Source organism: Letharia columbiana (genome assembly GCF_014066305.1).
Source record: "Letharia columbiana isolate WasteWater2 chromosome Unknown Sc0000001_s0, whole genome shotgun sequence".
NCBI classification, from domain to species: domain Eukaryota; kingdom Fungi; phylum Ascomycota; class Lecanoromycetes; order Lecanorales; family Parmeliaceae; genus Letharia; species Letharia columbiana.
The window spans coordinates 49,163-66,937 of record NW_023501037.1 but is presented as its reverse complement, the minus strand read 5'-3'; the positions used below and the strand labels follow the sequence as shown (position 1 = coordinate 66,937).

The 17,775-nt window shown below is 50.9% G+C and overlaps 7 protein-coding genes across 7 annotated transcripts; 3 read left to right on the top strand and 4 right to left on the bottom strand.

The window, feature by feature from the left end:
• Positions 1-235: 235 nt before the first annotated feature.
• Positions 236-1,699, bottom strand: HO173_000648 (uncharacterized protein; the record flags this gene model as incomplete). Its single annotated transcript, XM_037302597.1, has 1 exon — positions 236-1,699. One exon carries the CDS (start codon positions 1,697-1,699, stop codon positions 236-238), a length of 1,464 nt encoding a protein of 487 aa, XP_037170104.1.
• Positions 1,700-2,503: 804 nt separating this feature from the next.
• HO173_000647 (uncharacterized protein) lies at positions 2,504-3,846 on the bottom strand (the record flags this gene model as incomplete). Its single annotated transcript, XM_037302596.1, has 5 exons — positions 2,504-2,514; positions 2,566-3,314; positions 3,393-3,420; positions 3,471-3,754; positions 3,806-3,846. 5 exons carry the CDS (start codon positions 3,844-3,846, stop codon positions 2,504-2,506), a joined length of 1,113 nt encoding a protein of 370 aa, XP_037170103.1.
• Positions 3,847-4,413: 567 nt separating this feature from the next.
• Positions 4,414-5,742, bottom strand: HO173_000646 (uncharacterized protein; the record flags this gene model as incomplete). The annotated part of the gene is made up of 1 exon (XM_037302595.1): positions 4,414-5,742. The coding sequence occupies one exon, from the start codon at positions 5,740-5,742 to the stop codon at positions 4,414-4,416; it is 1,329 nt and encodes a 442-aa protein (XP_037170102.1).
• A 626-nt stretch (positions 5,743-6,368) lies between these two features.
• HO173_000645 (uncharacterized protein) lies at positions 6,369-8,049 on the bottom strand (the record flags this gene model as incomplete). Its single annotated transcript, XM_037302594.1, has 2 exons — positions 6,369-7,561; positions 7,866-8,049. The coding sequence occupies 2 exons, from the start codon at positions 8,047-8,049 to the stop codon at positions 6,369-6,371; spliced, it is 1,377 nt and encodes a 458-aa protein (XP_037170101.1).
• Positions 8,050-9,519: 1,470 nt separating this feature from the next.
• HO173_000644 (uncharacterized protein) lies at positions 9,520-11,054 on the top strand (the record flags this gene model as incomplete). The annotated part of the gene is made up of 6 exons (XM_037302593.1): positions 9,520-9,736; positions 9,790-10,037; positions 10,143-10,218; positions 10,277-10,420; positions 10,484-10,626; positions 10,920-11,054. The coding sequence occupies 6 exons, from the start codon at positions 9,520-9,522 to the stop codon at positions 11,052-11,054; spliced, it is 963 nt and encodes a 320-aa protein (XP_037170100.1).
• A 1,879-nt stretch (positions 11,055-12,933) lies between these two features.
• HO173_000643 (uncharacterized protein) lies at positions 12,934-14,284 on the top strand (the record flags this gene model as incomplete). The annotated part of the gene is made up of 3 exons (XM_037302592.1): positions 12,934-12,945; positions 13,018-13,146; positions 13,343-14,284. 3 exons carry the CDS (start codon positions 12,934-12,936, stop codon positions 14,282-14,284), a joined length of 1,083 nt encoding a protein of 360 aa, XP_037170099.1.
• Positions 14,285-17,083: 2,799 nt separating this feature from the next.
• Positions 17,084-17,609, top strand: HO173_000642 (uncharacterized protein; the record flags this gene model as incomplete). Its single annotated transcript, XM_037302591.1, has 3 exons — positions 17,084-17,297; positions 17,378-17,463; positions 17,538-17,609. 3 exons carry the CDS (start codon positions 17,084-17,086, stop codon positions 17,607-17,609), a joined length of 372 nt encoding a protein of 123 aa, XP_037170098.1.
• Between the last annotated feature and the right edge of the window lie 166 nt (positions 17,610-17,775).

Here is a 17,775-nt window from a genome sequence, read left to right as displayed (position 1 = left end):
AGTCGAGCCTCGGGTTTGCGCGATGGGAGGATCGGCTTGAATGTATGTCACATGGACATGGAGATGGTTCGTTGATCGTAATTGCTGCGTACTATTAAGTGTACAGAATAAGGTATCGACCACGAAATGAAAACCTAAAAACCTTTCGTCGATCGGCAAGGTGATACCATGACCGCGGGAAATTCCTCCGCGGAAATCCATATTATCGTATACGCGACTTCCCTGCTTCCTTTCATCAACAACACACCATGTCGTCCTCCCCTCTCTCCTTGCACCGCCGCTTCCCCCCGTCCCTCTCACACGCCCACGTATTATCCTTTTCCACCATCCATTGGTCTCCCTCCTTGAGACCCACATGCTGAATGTCGCATCCCTTATGGCCCCATTTCTGCTCGTAGACTTCGACGCCCGCGGCGATCGTCAGCTGTAAAGCTTTTTCCCATCCGTCGGCGTCGTAGTAGAAGGGCTCGCCCTTGCCGCCGGATTGTTTCAGTTGCCAAGAGTTGCGGTAGGGGTCTTTGCGTTTTTCGTCGGCGAGGGATTCGAGGGTCGTTTGTAGAGCTGTCCAGCCTGGGCCACCGAGGGTGTCTTCTTCGGTTGAGGAGAGGTATTTGAGGTTTGCCGGCGCGGGGGGTTGGTGGGGCGTAGATGCAGCTGCCGTGCTGTTCTTTGGCTCTCCGATTGTCACTTTCCCATGTTCCCCGACGGTGACGACCGTCTTCTCCTTTTCAGCCCCCCTCTCCGCTTTCGCTTTCTTTCTCCTCCTGTACAGCACCTCCAAATCATCCAAGCTCCTCCCCACATCAAAGACCTGGCCTGCGTCCGCAATCGGCGTCTCCAACCCATTCAGCGCAAACCGGCCATGCATATCGCAGTCCGTCCCATAATAGCCTATCATCGTATCCCATCCACCCACCTTTACATAAGCCTTCACGTTGACAAGAGCCAGCCAGTCGTAGCTGAAGAAGCGCACGGCCCAGCGATCATGAGGTTCGTATTTTTGGGAGAAGGATTCCCGGATGACGTCGACGGCGATGGCGTAGAGGGATTTGTAGGGTTGAATGTCTTCATGGGTTTGGGGAACGGTGTCCATGTGGGCCCAGAAATAGTGGGTAAGGTTGTTGTTTATCGCCTCTGACAGGTACAGGTTCTGTAGCTGGGCAAAGGTTTGGAGGGAGGGTGTGGTGATGACGTTGACGCCGAACAGTTCGGTGAGGCGATGGTAGTCGAGATAGAAGGGGTTCTGGGATGTGAGAAGCCCGTTTTTGTTCGCGTCAAAGGTCCCTGTGTTCTCCACGACGTAGATATCCTCGGGCGGCCAGCCGGCCGTTATGTAGCCAACTACCACCTGCTGCAACAGGGGCCAGTAGCGTGTGAACCCTATGTAGAGTCGCGTTGACTCTGACACATGGGGTGTAGGCGGCTTGTTCCATGATGGAACAGGAGGTAGGTCTGCGGGTGTCCGGGCGCTGGCGGCCAGAGGGAAGTATTCGCCCAAGGGGGGCGGCGGTGACGGTTTGGGGGGCTTGTAGATGATAGAGGGTCCTTCATCGACGGGTTCTGCTCCGCTTGGGGGAGGTGGGCGATAGGAGGTGTATGTTGCGAGAAGTGGCCGGCGGATTGTGTACAGGGTCAGGGTGAAGATGGTGAGGATGAAAGGGACGAGAGCCCAGCAGGAGCGGAGTGAGGGGATAATCATGGTGGACGAGGAATGGCCGATATCATGGAGAACAGCTTCGGCCCTCCATGGTTATCGGTTCGTAGGTTGGGAAGGCCTAGGGGGCCGCTGGGAGCACTGTGCTCTAGAGTGTACTCCGTAGAGTGAGGTTTCCTCCTTGCTTGGCAGATTTGTTTCATCAAAAGCGGCGACGGGTTCTGGTGGAGAAAACGGTTCGTTTGGGGGTCCTTTTATAGCCGCTTTAAAATAGCGCTAAAGACACTCCCATCAGATTTGGGCGGCAGGTGTAGTAGTTAGACTCTCAAGTTTACACGGACAGTCTACACCAAAGTTTTGATTGACCAGCAGGAATTTTAGAAGACTGCTCCTCCATAGCACCAGCATCTAGCGCGTCTTCCCGACCCTAGCAGAATCGCCAGGGAAGTCCCACCGAGCACATACTCTACGGTTGAGATGGCAATATGCTTTAATTGAAGAAGCCCTATTTGCTTTTGGTATCAACTTCATTCCCTCCCATCGTCAAATAGTCCTACGCTGTTGCCATATGCAGCGCCGTTGCGGCTGGAACGAATTCTTGAGGTTTATATTGCAGTCAGGGGCGCATGGCACAGTTTGACACAAGTCACGGGAGCAGGGGGGTGATAGCTATACAGGTGTGGGCGGGTGGGATAAAAAATGTTATGGCTCGGAAAGAGATGACTTCGAATGAAGAGTTGCTCTCTGAGGCGGAATAGATGGCTGTAATGCTCGTAGTGAACACGTATATCCTGCTATGGACACATATACGAAACCTACGCCCATATCACGAGACCCACTGTGGCGAACTTATAATTCATCTTTAAACCGTGAGCTTGGAAGAGGTGCGGATACTTATTTCAGGTCCTCACCTTGATACCCTCTCGCAAGTCTTTTCACCTCAATTGTCAATGCATTGAGATGCGTGAAATCATCAGCGTCCTCACCCAAACCCCAAGCAAACGCACCGCCCAGACCCTTCTTTTCCATAATGGCTGGGAACTTTTTAGCGATGGCATCTGGCGTATCCCAGCTCCACCAAAGGTTTTCCTCCGGATCCCAGTAGTAGTGACCGCCATATTCGCTGTCGTACTTGCCATGTGCGATGGCTCTTTCGTACGAGGCGGACACGTCATCAGGAACAGGGTCGTGCCATGAAAAGGCACCCGCCTGGCCAAGGTCGGCGCCTGTGAAGGGGTCTTCCATCAGAGCGGTCTTGCAGCCGACCGGGTTTTTGTCGCATCCTCCGTGGGGATCGGTCTTGTACCATTTGATGTAAAATGCGAAACCTAGATTCATCTTCTCCGACGGGATGCCTCTCTCTTCGTAGGTTTCGATGGCGGTCAGAGATGGCTCGATGCCGGTATGGTGTTTTGTGACGTCGTCTCTTCTGTTCATCAGATCGTAGGTCATGACATTGAAGAAATCCAGCGATGCGCTAATTGCCGGTACCGTGGTCTTGGTGAAGGCCAGCATATCTCTAGGGAGCCCCGGTACAGCAGCCGAAATGAGCTTTTCGGGACCCAGAGCAGAACGAATCTCCGATAGCAACAGTGGATAAGCTTCAATCTCCCAGGCTTTCTCTGGATTCGGGATCTGCTTGTAATCTTCGCCGTTTCCACTGTCTTGATTTTAGCGATGCATGAGCTGTCAACCGTGGAAACGCTACAGCAACAGGCTTATGAGTATAATCACTAACCCCGGGTATTCCCAATCGATGTCAACACCTGGAGGAAGTTTAGAAAGACCATATTCAGATTCAACGTATTCGGTTTACCATCTGCACCAGTGGCATCCACCATTGATTTCACGTTATGTGCGAACAGCTTACGAGTAATTTCGGTGGCTGCCGCGATGTCGAAACCTGCTGTATTGCCCCAGCCTCCAATGGCTACCATGATGGCCGTTCCATCCGAGAACTGTGAACGAGCTGCCTCTACCGTGGTGAAGAGAGGCCATGACGACGGTTTCACTTGATTGAATGTTGCGGGACTCATGAAAGCCAGAGCCACATGTGTGATGTCTGATACAAGGGATTTGTCCGGCACGACATTATGCTGTCTATCATACCATAAGTGGAGTGCGTAGTCGAGAGAACTTGAGCCTACCAACCCAGTAAGGTACATCATATATCTGGTACTGGCACTGGCCATATGAGCATGGCGACAAGAGCGGCTGAGAAGCGCATGAACATATTCGAGGCTTGCGATTCGTATGTAGGAGTGTCTTCTGTCGTGGCATGCACCGGAAATCGCACAGTCAGCGCCAGCGAATCTCAACACCAAACAGTGCTGCTACCGGGCTCAGACTTGGAGGAAAAAAGGTCAGATATTAAAAGGAAGCTCAGCCTTGATCAAATGATTGTTCCGCCAGCATGTCGGGATTTCTTGAGTAACTGTTAAGGTCAAGTACGGAGGTCGGCACTAAAAGTCCTGCACAGCGCTAGTATCAACCCTAGCCCTGACATCGGAAGGTGACCCTTGTAGCGGAAGACCCCAGGACTATGTATATCATAGGCGCAAAAATTGAACTTCAGGGATCTTTCGGGGCGCGATACAGGTCCTTTAGGCCCCAAAGTGGGCCAAGGCTGAAGGCAAGGTGCAATCCCGAGAGAGTGCCAAGTGCAGTGGCTAGACCGCTACTACCATAGGCACTAAGCACCCTGATGGACCCTCGGATAAATAACCATGATTATTATCATCACTACTGTGCTGTTGAAATCAACCACCCTTCGCTCCCTCGACCGCCTCCACCTCATCCCCAAAACTCTCAATCCGCCCCCCACACATCTCCACGAATCGCTCCGCCATCTCATCCCCTTTCCTCTTCCGCGAAACACACCCTCCCCTGAACATTGGCCTTTTGACCTTTTCAACCTCCAACCTTCTCAATGTATACCGTTCATTGATGTACTCATCACTCCTCCCATCACTCCCCCAGTCCAGCACCCATTGGGCAAAAGCGCGATCGTTTTTGCTACTACCCTGGCAGGTGAGGAGTCGGTGAGCCCATGCCGTGATGTCCGGGTCGTTTCGAGGCATCGACTCTGCGTGCGCGCGGAGGAGGAGCGCGAAAAGTCTGACGGAGACCGTGGCGTCGCTCACAGCCTCGGGGCCGGGGCGTCGGTCCAAAGTTGCGACTTCGGGCCCACCGCGCTTTGCGACCAGCCGAAAAAGCTCCGCCGGCGGCTCAAATGGGCGATCGTCATGCGATGGGGTCTCCTTATACTCAGCAAACCTGCTAGCGTGCCATATGAGTACGAGAAGCGCCTCGTGATTACCCTGCACAATCGCATTCCTCATCCCTTCGTACAGCGCCGACGGATCGTACTGTACTGTGCGGAGGTCCACGTGGCTGCAGACCATTTGCACAAAGTCGATTCGAGAATGCGTCCATGTCGGGTGGCCCGTGAGAATATGCGAGGGCAGGCATAGAACGTGCGTAGGCGATACCGTCAGGTTCGGAGTCGCGCGGGTGTCGAAGCGCGGGTCGTGTCCGTTGTAGGTCACTCGTATGGCGGTCGCTAAGCGGCGTGGGTACTCCAGAGCGATGGTGCTTCCATCGAGGGCTGTGGCGCTGAAGGTGCAACGGCGGGCTGGAAGCTGGGCGATAAAGGCTTCTAGGCGCGTTTGATCGGAAGGTGATAAGGGCAGGTGAAGCGTCAAGAGCAGGTCCTTCATTACTGCTGACATGGCTTCTGAGAGATATCGTTTCGCGCGGTGGAATGTACACCATCGGTACTCGAGCACCGCCTCTTGACGTTTCGTGCGTGCGCGAGCGTCGTCAATTTCTCTGCTAGGCACGGGCAGCGGGCAGAAAAGATCCTGCACGTGTGGACCGGGCTCGTAGGCTTGTTGAACTTGTGCTCCAGCGTAGACGAGAGGCGTCCTGTTCCAGAAAGCGTGCAGGAAGGTGATCTTGTAAATGTGTTGCGTAGAGAGCGCGGTTGCCAGTATAGGTGATGCGTGGGGTAGGTGGGGTGAGAGGCAGTGTAGGTAAATAGATTGGAGGATTTCGGTCGGGAGGGAGAGCAGATGCGCTTTTGCCATGGCCAACGACTGGCTTTGCATCGATATTAGCAGATGCGAAGCTGATATGTATGAGAGGGAGAAGGGTGGGTGATCAAAATGGAGAGGGGAACTGAGTGAATAAAAGGTAAGTAACAACTCTGGACTGCGTCACAATGCGATATATCCAGTGTTGTAAATGTTAAGCAAATCATTGCGAAATGCATCGAGGACTGCTTGACTCGATGGTCGTATTTAAGATGAGAACGCTCTCACACAGGGATTGGGTTGATTACTGCGCCGCTTCCTCATCGTCTCAGTGTTCAATACCACTAGTAATTTATTTCTACGGGCGTTTGTATTTTTACATCCTTACCTTTCTGATCATGAACTTGACTTGGAAAAGGTAACGATGCAAATCACAGGAACAAAAAATGTCCTTGCCTTCTCGAACATCAAGACTAAAATTACATGGACCCAAATCCTCATCCTACATTACTCACTCGGTGCCTCTCATATATCCTCCTTCCACCATGAGGAGGGAAAACCGATAATCCATCCACATTGAGATGCAAGGTGCCACAGAAAATTGGAAACACCAACACTATATCATCAACCGCTCATCCTGGCCATCGCTAGGTAACCCGCCAATTCCAGGATACAACCTCCTATGTCCAGTGAATGACCTTGTCATACGACTTCGCAGGTACAGAGCCAAGCCGGTGCGACACATCAGACAGGGTATTCAAGTTGCGTGGGTGTAGATTGGCTCCAGACTTCAACGTCTGTGAAGACACGTCGAAACATCCACTGGTCATATTCGAGGTGCAGACATTGTAGATGGTGTGAGTGCACATATCACAGTACAGCCCCTCCTGCGTGGACACAAAGTCAGGGCCCATGGAAGTGGTGCTATCACAGACTTCCTGAGCGCTGTGCGCTATGTGATCACTGATGACGACGCTACTGTCACCGCAGGCTTGGTTGCTACGCCTGATCTTCGATCTGCGCTTCGCGCCGTTGCTTTCAGTTCCCAGCATTCGAGATGCGTTCATTGGTGCATTGAATTGTGCATGCATTGGGACACCCGGACCTGGAGTGCAGGAGACACTCCCATCGACCAATATCAAGCTGGTGTCAACAGGATCACTGCCGTCGGATTGATATGCCAATGGTGGGGAAAAGACCGGGATGCACTGTTTCTCGCTGGTAAGGTCGGAGCCCCAGAGGTGGAATCTTGGTCTGCTTTTGCACATCGTAGCAGGGTTCTCTTGATATCCCATCGCTCGCACTTGATTAGACCCGAAGTCTGGGACGTGGATGCTGAATCCCTGCGCGAATTCGTCCCCGGTCCCGGGATCCGGACTATCGAGCCAGATGCAGCTTGGTTTGAACTCTGGGTCTTCATTGGTTTCGACGAGGAGATTGGAAGGATACCATTTCCCTCCACATTGCTTCCCTACATCGCCGTAGAATTGGTTCTTGTCGCCCGATGCCATGGTGATGGCGAGATAAGCAATGCATATCTGGTCTGTTCCGCCACTGGTGATGGATATGTATTCGGCGGGTGCATTGTTGGTGTGGTCGTGGTGCTTGACAACTATGTCTTTGAACTCGCCTGATTTTATGGTCTTCTTGCCATGGCTGGTTCCTAGTTGATTTCCATTGCCGTCGAACAATGCGATGTTGGGTATGTTGCCTCCGATGGTTCCGTTCCCCAGGTCACTTTCTTGCGCCAGACCGACTCCGATACGCACAGTGGTGGTTGCTTTGTAGGGTTTGGGAAAGAAATCTATAGCGAGCGGAATCATGGATAGAGCCAGGAAAGCTCCATTCAGAGCGAGAGCCATGTGACGGGTGTCTGTCGGCGATTCGACTGATGAAATGCAGAAATTCTGACTGCTGAGGGGTAAAGGGAGCAGTGACTGGTGAAGATATCTCGACCAAACTCAAAATGAACGACAGAGTATAATAAAGGACAAGGTCAGTGTAGAGATACTAAAAAAATGAAAGACGTTATTTGTGAGAGGACGAGAGGCGCGGTGGATGAACAAAAAGCAGCTCACCACCTACATAAGTACAGCTACCGATCATAACAGTGTGTGCCATTACTCGGGGATGCTTCGTAATGAAATTCAGGTACAGACCCCTCGAATGAGGCTTACCAAGAGTTGGTATCAACGGTAGTACTTTGGCACACCGGATGTGTGGGCGACCGTTGGGTTGTTCTGGGTTCTCATACAAAAGCCAAACATACACCATGAACAACGAGATTCGCATGTTCCAAACCATCAACACAGCCTCATCAGAGAGTTGAATTACGTGGGTGTTCACCTCCAATCGCGACATTGCTTTCCCCTCACCCTAAGCCACTGACGGGGTCAAATCTGGAGAAAATAATGACTCCAGGTGCGTGCGATAAGAAATGAAAGGATAGACCTGAGGTTCATGACTGAGGTGTGGTTGTGGGTGGTGTGAAGCATGGGTCGCTAATTACAGGCCAGCTGCTTTGTAATCTGTTACAGAGGTTTCATACTTTACACTAGCGCCAATACATGGATTGATCTTCTCCCCTTCGAGTAATGCTAGCGAGTCAGGATCATCATCACTTCACACCACGCGACCGTTGAAACACAACAACAGCGCCGGCATAACCAAAGCTCGCATCCACGATGGACATTTTTGTAACAGTGCCATATAATTTAATTGATATGACAAGGCGGCAATGCGACCAGTCTGGCCAGGATGTTTCGCGACTTACAGGAAATTCGCAGCCTTAACCTCAAGCCAACCTTTCTTTCATACACACGAGTGCGAAAATAGATCTGTTGCGCTCACACAGAAGAGCGTGGCCCAAAATGGGTAGCTAAGTCATCAACCCGGCTGGAGACTGCCAAATCCCCCTTCTCGCTAAGCATCGCATAATCGAAATGCGAGTCAGAAAGGTTCTTCGCTGGTGTACATTACATCTCCAAGCTCTCTCCATGTTCGCCGAGTTTCGAACGGCAATGACATGATTTGATCCGACTAGACTTCTCTGATGCTCAGCACCCAAGCAGATTGCATAATTTCATCTAGTATCAGACTCCAGGTTGATACGGGTTTCAAGGAATTCTGACACTGTGCGATAATGGTGTTCCTGAAACGTTTGATCGCATCTCATGTTGTCGCTCCTTATTCAAGAGAAAATGAAATGCCTCGTCGCGACCGTTGCAAGGATTGGCACCACTAGTGCACCTATCGAGGCACATTTCGAACTAACCTCTGATCAAACATTCCGCCTAGTGGAATGATCCATTATCTTAAAGCCTCACGATGCTTGTACATCCAATCTACTGTTACTGTTGGTAATCTGAATATCTTGATAAAATGTTGTCATTCGACTAACATGTGCAATTCGGCTGCAGGTGTAGCGGTATGATCGTATGTCGATCGCCCTTGGCTGCAATTGAATGGGTCAGGCAATTAGCAGCTTTACCAGAGACTGCTCAGGACTTTCGTCTCAGCACGAATGCTCAGCCCACTCCAACACGTTATTTCTCCTTACTACTTGAAGGAGGTACCATGAGATTGCCTTTTACATGTCCGCTCTAAAGAAATTTTCACATACAAAAAGGCTGCAATCCTTTGTATTCCTTCACCATCTTAGCGACGATAATCCGTTCAGAGTCGACAGGAGTTCACTTCGTTTCCGGTATCATCAACAGTCATTATTTAATCTACCGTTCATTTTCTAGGCTCATCTTATTCGATCCGGATCCGCTCCTTCCCTGAAAGCATCGACTTTCAGTATTCCATTCCCGAGGAAAAATCATCCAAATGCATCTTTCAGCGCGTAGCAAGCTACTGGCGATCGCGTTAAACTGTCTCTACCTTCCCCTCCTAGTTCGAGGTCTACCATACAATGTCAACGAACTAGTCGTCCGCGCAGATGTTGTGGATTTGGACCCCACTGTCGACGATACAACCGGTGCCGACGATGACGGGACAACCGCTGCAACAGGCACACAAGATGCGGGATCTGACACATCAACGGGTAAGTTCTTCTTATATTATTCGAACGACATCCCCTTTCCAACCAGTGTCTAGAATACGACTGGCCTTGGCCGGTCATTCCCGACTCTGGTGCACACAACGGAATAAGTGAGGGTCTCGACTCGGCCGGACGGCCCTACATCAACTACGCCTTGAACACAATCGAGGGCGCCATACCGGCCGAGCGTCGAAGTCCTGTCTTTTTCACGGATGTGAAACCGCCTGCTCCTGACAATTTTGTGGAAGAACACCTGGGCGGCAACGGCTGGGACTACTTTGATGCGTTTCGCGATGATTGGGAGGTACGTTATGGAAGGTTTTCTCTCCTCTGATGTGCCCTAGACTTGTTTTTAATGATGACTGTACGTTTTGGAAAGGGCATGCTGACTTTTGCATTCTCATAACAGAATAGTTTTGGGAGTCAAAGAAAGATACCATTGTCAGATTCAGAGTATTGGCTCATTGTCAATAGAGCTTCAAATGGTAAGCTTTCTCGAGATCATTCCACCAGCAGGTATGCAAATTAACAGGGCGTCTTCAGCCATGGCTCGAAGCAACATGGAGTCCGAAGTCTTCGTAAGCATGGACTCAGAAGGCGGCACTAGAAGCGTGTTCAACGGGGTTCAAACCTATGATGGTAAAGGCGACATTGAAAAAGAAGCTACATGGAAGCCTACAAATAAGGGTATGTCCCCTCTCGAAACTTTACATCAACGCACATACATTATTGACACGCCGCTCATCACAGGTGTCGGCCAAATCTTTTACCAAACCGAACTTCCCGTCCTGATGCGCAATCCCAACACCAAAAAGATCACCGCGTATAAGAAGAACGACCAAGGCAATTACGAGTTCACGACGCAGTGGGACGCTAGTTTGCCTCGCTCCAATGTAAGCAGTGTTTTCTTTCGCGCGGGTCAGATTCGCTGTCGGAAAAGGTGGCCATCGTAGCGGAGGAGTCCTCAGAACCCCGACAAAATCAACAAAGAGGACGAGCTTTTCCGTTGATCGGACGCTTCATTCGAACAGCTTCTACCAGCCAGTGGCCACATCTTTCAGCGTTTAACACCCGTGAATGCGGGAAACTCACAAGTCGCCAAAACCCACTGTTCCCGACCGCTTGCCTTGCTCTGCCGTTCACCTTTTCCCATCAGACATCAGCTGACAGCGCCTTTGTGTTCTAGCCCAATTACAAACCTCGAGACTACCTTCCCGAAATGCCGCTTGATAGCGCGAGCGGAGGACCCCGGCTCGTTCCCTTCTCCACGCCCGATGGTCAGGCGCCGCAGCGTTGGGACGATGGGTATAATCATAAGTAGGTCGGTTGCGTGGGCTGAGCGAGGGTGCAATTGTGGAAGAAGAAACAAATCCAATGGGCGAAATTTCCGAATCTGGATAATGCTTCGGGTGTCTTCCTCTCGAGGAGAGGCGGCTGGGTGTGGACGCGCCCATCGTGGATCTCGTTTTTACGCATCTTGATCAAGCGGTTCAGGCGTACGATTTCCTTGAGTAAGAGCTTGCCGGTGTAATGTTGGGATCTAATGACGATGTCTAGGGTGTCTCTTTTACCTTTTTTTTAGGGGGGAACAGAGAGGACGTGGTGCGGTGAGACGAGCGCGAGTGGTTAACCCGATTGTGGTTCTCTTTTCTATACTCTATAGCCTTCGTGTATGCTGTATCTTGTATCATCCTTTCACAATCATTCCATCTAGCTGGATTTCGATATTCGAATTCTGGACAATTCGTAATTGGGACAGAAAACAAGGGATGTATGTCAGTGGCACGACTTGGAGGTCGCGTCTGGAAGTGCTGATGTTGTCTAAGCCAGCTCTTATAAAACATGGCGAATGGGAGAAGGTGGAATCGAAAGCGATGGAGAGGTCGTAGCACTCCATGGCAGACAGGGCACTTCTGGCAAACGGATCGCGACGACGACTTGCCAATGGGTGAGTCGAGATAAATTCTACCTATTCGGTTAAAGAGTCTTGAACTGATATCAGGATATTTTCGGGCTACCCAGTACTGGTGGGTTTGTGGACGTCTGTGGAAAGTCTGGACCTCGCCACAGTGTTTCAGTGTCATGATAAGACGCATGAAGTGAGTCACCGGGAAAAGGTCCATGTGAGAAGCCATTTCAGAAGCAGGTTATCTATGATAGTGAGATTCCTACTTTGCATGTCGCTGATTCAGCTTCAATAACGATGCGATTACTGGTGGAAGCAACGGTCCAACCTGATTTCGCCAGATAACGGTCGTTACGGTATTCTGCGCCCGATTGCGGTCACACATTTGAATCTGCAAGCGTGGTGCATAACCGAAGGAAATCCGGTTACAAAAGGATATCCGAGGCTACATTTACCTCGAAAATGGGGTAGAAACCAAGCGTGGTGCATTTCGCAATCGGCGCCTGATTCGAGATCATCAAGAAACATCGCACTGGCTTTTTGGCTTTTTGTGACTCGTAAGGCTGGCTGGATTATACCGTTGGCTCTCGCAATCCGCGAGTCCGAGCACCGTATTCTCAAAACTGCATATTTGAATGGCACACTCCGAAAGAACGGGTTTTAAAAGAGGTGAGATCTGATTTCAAAGGTCGCAGTGCATCTTAGTACCGAGCGAAAGCTTTTCTCATAATACGCCGGGTTCGTTTCGATTTCGCATTGATAGGCATTCCCAGCATGTATACCGTGCACCATCCATTCTCAGTACCTATGTTTTAGGTCGATGGCGAATATAGTGTTTGGTTCGATTGATAAAAGAAGTGTTCAACTCGAGGCAGAGGGTAGTTGGAAAGGCGTGATAAGTCATAGAACGCTTAGAGATCAGACTCCTGAATCTTTCAGATCGCCTCGGTCGGATCAATCTCTCGAGTCTACTTGGACTTTATTCTTGGGTTGATGTATCTTGGAATGCTGAATGCCAATGTTTTCAGATGTACGAAGAATTGAAGCATTTAATTTGATGTTGGACTTTCAAAGCGGGCAAGTGAGCCGGCAAGCGCCAAGAAGCGGGCCATGTCACCACCGTCCAACTACCTCAATATCCGCCAAACGCCGCGCTACAATATAAAATATTTAGACATCCCAGCCGCTTGTTTTGCTGGGGTTCACCGAAGACTTTTTATACATTCATCTCGCAATACCACGCACTTCTTTCTTCTTCTTCTGCTATAAGTAAAAATATAATCAAGCCGCTACAATGTCGGAAAAGGTGCCACCGTCTCCCGCGACAGCATTCGTGTAGAAGCTTGGTTGGAGATCCTGCTAACGGGTTTTGTTGCAGAATGAGAACCCATCTTGCTTTCTCTACGGTCCCCAAGAGGCCAAGTATGGAGACAGGCCGGTACCTGAGATATGCGACCCGCACGACGTCATCATCCGCATCCAATATGTTGGCGTCTGCGGAAGCGATGTAAGCCATGTCTCTCTCTATCTCAATCTCGTTTTCCCAGTCATGCTATCGATTACATCCGTTTCGATTAGTCAATGTTACCCTTATCAATCAACACCCTTCCGAATGTCCGGGTCACCTGCAAGATCCATACCCTATAGCCCCATGACCAAATGCAAATAACCACCTACGCACCAAAGAAGTTGACCACCCTCAGGTACACTGGTATCTCCATGGCAGCATGGGCGCCAATTCCATCGTCCCCGGCAAGCCCCTCGTCCTCGGCCACGAAGCCTCCGGCACCGTCCACAGCATCGGCTCATCCGTCCGCTCACTCACCCCTGGCGACCGCGTCGCGATGGAACCCGGCTTCCCGTGCCGGCACTGCGCCCGCTGCAAAGAAGGCCGGTACAATCTGTGTGCGTCGATGACGTTCGCGGCCAGTCCGCCCGACGCCCACGGCACTTTGTGCAAGTTTTTCAAGCTGCCGGAGGACTACTGCTACAAGTTGCCTGCGGGGGTGAGCCTGGAAGAAGGGGTGCTGGTGGAGCCGGCGAGCGTGGCGGTGCATATGGCGCGGTTGGTGGATGTGCGGGTGGGGCAGACGGTGGTGGTTTTCGGGTCCGGGACCGTGGGGTTGTTGTGCGGAGGTGTTGCGAGAGCATTTGGGGCGAGTAAGGTGGTCATGGTTGATATTTTGGAGCGGAAGTTGGAGGTCGCGAAGAGTTTTGTCGGGGGTTGTGGGACGTTTGTTCCTGACTCCGGGGCTTCGGCGGAAAAGAATGCGACGAGGCTGATTGCGGAGCATGGGCTTGATGATGGAGCGGATGTGGTGATGGAGGCAAGTGGGGCCGCGCCGTCGGTGCAGACGGGGATCCATGTGCTGCGGGTCGGTGGGTCTTACGTGCAGGGCGGATTGGGGAGGAACGTGATCGACTTTCCGATCGTGGCGATGTCGGAGAAAGAGTTGACGTTGAAGGGATGTTTCCGGTATTCGAGCGGCGATTTCAAGTTGGCGTTGAGCTTGATAAGTGAGGGAAAGCTGCGTGTAAGAGAACTGATTACGAAGACGGTTGAGTTTGGGCAGGCGGTGGAAGCGTGGGAGACGACACGGAAAGGTGAGGGGATTAAGACGTTGATTAGGGGTGTGCAGGACTAGGATACTGTTTTTGGCACACATGGGTGTATTTCTGGTAGGTTTTAATGTGGATTATTTCATCGTTTGGAAGTGGGGTTATGCGAAGGGATCAGAGCTATAAGGTCTCTGCGGCATCTGAAGCATGTAGAAGCAATCGATAAATGCGGAGCGGTTTTCGGTGATCGATCAAGAGGCGTATCACGAAATGATCTTGATGGGAACGACCAAACATCCCTTTTCGTGACTATGACGGGCATCCTGTCCACCGGCTTAGCAGCCACAGCTCTGAGCTGATTAAAAAAACCGCTCTCGAGTCGGCGTTGTCCTCAACGCTCTCAGAATGAAGCTCGCATCTAAAAAATCACTCAAATGCATTATACCATACGAGTTGCGTGATATATCAGGATGTCTTACCGGATTGTTATTCCCAGGAGGTGCTTAGATCGCTACTCCTTCCCGAGACCTTGAGGCAACACCGAGGAGAGCTTATAACAGTACCATCTTATCAAGCATTCGTTCAAACACATCACGAAGCATGTCATAGCGTCTCGGAAATGTGACGCCGAGAGCGTCAGGCAATAGGCCTTTATGAAATCGTGAATGGCGGGACTGCGGGAGGATTAGCCGAATACAAATACGTTTGCCGGGCAGCCTGATCACCAAGGTAAGATAAAACTTCAGCTCCAGCCTCGTGAATGAACGCGGGGAGCTGCCAACTAGCTCGCTGGGGAGTCGAGATACCTGTAGTCGCGCCAAGTTTTCTAGGATGATTCGGATCTCTTCATCGTACCACAACACGGATGTCTCCTGAACATCAACTACTCTATGCGTAACTTACTATGGGGTATGTCTTCGGATCCTTGTAATAACGTTCGTCTTGTATTATCACTATTCCAACCTTCTCGTATCCAATTATTCAGAGGACAAGTCATCTCCGACGGCAACAGGGTTCTCATGCTTAGAATTAGTGTCGACTTCGAATCCGATATAGGAGCCAAAGAGCTCTAGATGTGGTCGATGGCCGGGCTTGCTCGAGCTCTTGTCTCCACGGAGCGGCGAATTTTCCGCTTTTTGATTAGTTGAAATGCACACACAGATCATGACGATTACAACAGCAGCAATCCCAATTGCGGCCCTAGTGCTAGCACCTACTGTTATATTAGGTTCTGGGCGCTTAGAGCCACTCGGGGAGAGAATCGCTAATGGGAGTCGTGTCAGTAGTTAAGTCACTGTAACAGTCTTGGGGTGGCAATGGCAGTATTTGCAATACTAATTATATCCATGATCATATAGGTTGATCGTGCAGACACAGCCCCGAACACTACTAAGTTATCAAGCGTACCAGCGAACACTCCAAAACTAGATGTCCGATTGAGCCTATGTGAAAGAGCAACACCAACCCTTCGTTTTGGAAAGAGGGCATATCTTGGGGTTTAGCATGGGTGCTGAGAGTGAATACTTTTCCCATATGCGCAAAGCCGCGAATGGTTTCTCTCGAAGCACCCTGATTGATCAAAACTTAGAATTCGTTTGCTCGCACAGAACACAGTAGCAGCGTGGCAATATCCCACGGGTATACTCGGTCAAGATGGACGGGAAGAGAGAGCTGCGGTCTCTTTTTTGGATTAGCGTGCTATCTTGCTGATTCCAACCGCCTCGGACTTCATCGGTCAAGACCCCCACAACACCAAACTCTAAACATACTCAAGGTGGCTCAGTAATGGGAAGTGGTGACACACTAAAACTATAAATTATTTAGCCAGAGCGTTCAATGCAACATTCTAACTACTTCATCAATTCTTAGTCTACATCAATTCAGACTAACACTCCGCTGAAAGATCTGCGACTATTGCGACCGATATAAACCGAGAATCCACATGCAAATCCAGCAACGTGACCCGTTCCACTCCCCCTACACCATGTTTCCCCCACCGGAGATGACATCGAAAAGCACGCGGCCAAATACCATACCGACATGATCGCATTTAAGCCAAATCGCATGGATTTTCCCATGATATGGCCGATGCCAAAGTGGAGAGAGTAAAAAGCGGCACACGAAACTGCCCGAGGTGACGAGAAGAGCTTCCCTTCTCCCCGATTTGCAAGTACTGCCGAATGGTGTTTTCAACACCAGAAAAGTTAGTTTGAATTTTGTGTGATCAGCTCTATACAGCAAGCACTGCTTCTTCCTTTTTGGCAAGCTTCAGCACAGAATACTTTCACCATCTCGCGAGCGTTCTAGTACGGAAGTGGGTTTTTGCGATTTGATCCTCCACGTCGTTCAAGGTCAACAGGAACTGCCGTGAAAATCTCTCCGACGTTGTTTTTGCGCGCACAGTTGCCAAGGGCAGGCGACAAAAGCACCAGCTTCTCCGATTTCAACTACCGGCTTTGCATACATCATATAGCTTAATGTTAGCGCCGTAGAGCCGGCCATACTCGTGTGAGGCGAAGAAGGCACTCATCTTGAGGAAGTACTCGGGAGAGTTCGGGGGGGGCTGAACCAACTGTGGGACTTTCTTGACCAACGAAAGATCACATGTATCCTAAAGGCGAGAGCGGAAGAGGTCGATGTCGTCAACATTACAACGCCCGTACAGGGGCGTTGTCCGACCCGTGTGCCACTGCCTAGAGTCATCACGTGGAAGAGGCATACATGGTTAGCAGAAAGAAAACTATAAGAAGAGCACCACATCTCTCCACTTCCCCAACCCTCTCCATCTCATCAGTATCATTCTCTTTTATCCAATCCTTCCCCCACTCACCGCTCATCCCCAGAAGCTTCCCACTTCGTTCTCAATCTCCACCGCGTCCTTCCCAATGGCACCTCTCGCCCTGCTTCTCGCGGCGCTCGTCGCCCCTCTGGCCCTCGCGGTGCCTACCCCAGGCAACACCTACGGATCCGGCGGTTCCGCCCCTTCAGGTTGGGACGCCTCGGTCGAAAACTTCTGCTCCGCGCCCGAAATCCTTCAGTGCTGCAACGGTACCGGCGTCGCCGGTGTGGCCGGAGAGCCGGACTCTACGGAAACCGGCTGTATGTCATCACCCGCGGATACGATGATGTTGCCTGCGGTCTGACAGGCATGTACTGACGACGCTACTTCATAATAATAGGTATCAATGCCATGGCAGGCGGGCAGGTTACCTATGAATTCGGCTACTGCCCCTATGATTTTAATCCCGTTTGCTGCGCTGCTGTGGTAAGTACTCGATCTCTATCTTTCTCACGTGCATGGAACGTGAGCTGTACTGGTGCTTATGCTGCGGTGACCAGGTTACCGATGGTGTCGATACTGGCTGCGGCATTCCGACCCAGGTCTACGAGCCAACGAGTCGACGACTCTAGGTCAAATGCTGTGATGTGCTGCACGGCGATTTTGGGTGAGACTGACATTGGGTTTTTGGGGACCGGAAATTGTCTTTAATAATGCTGGTTGGATCGAGAAAGGAGGCATGGCCCGTGCGGAACGCTTATCGCTTTTGAAGTCTGCGTTATAATAGTAGAAGCTCTT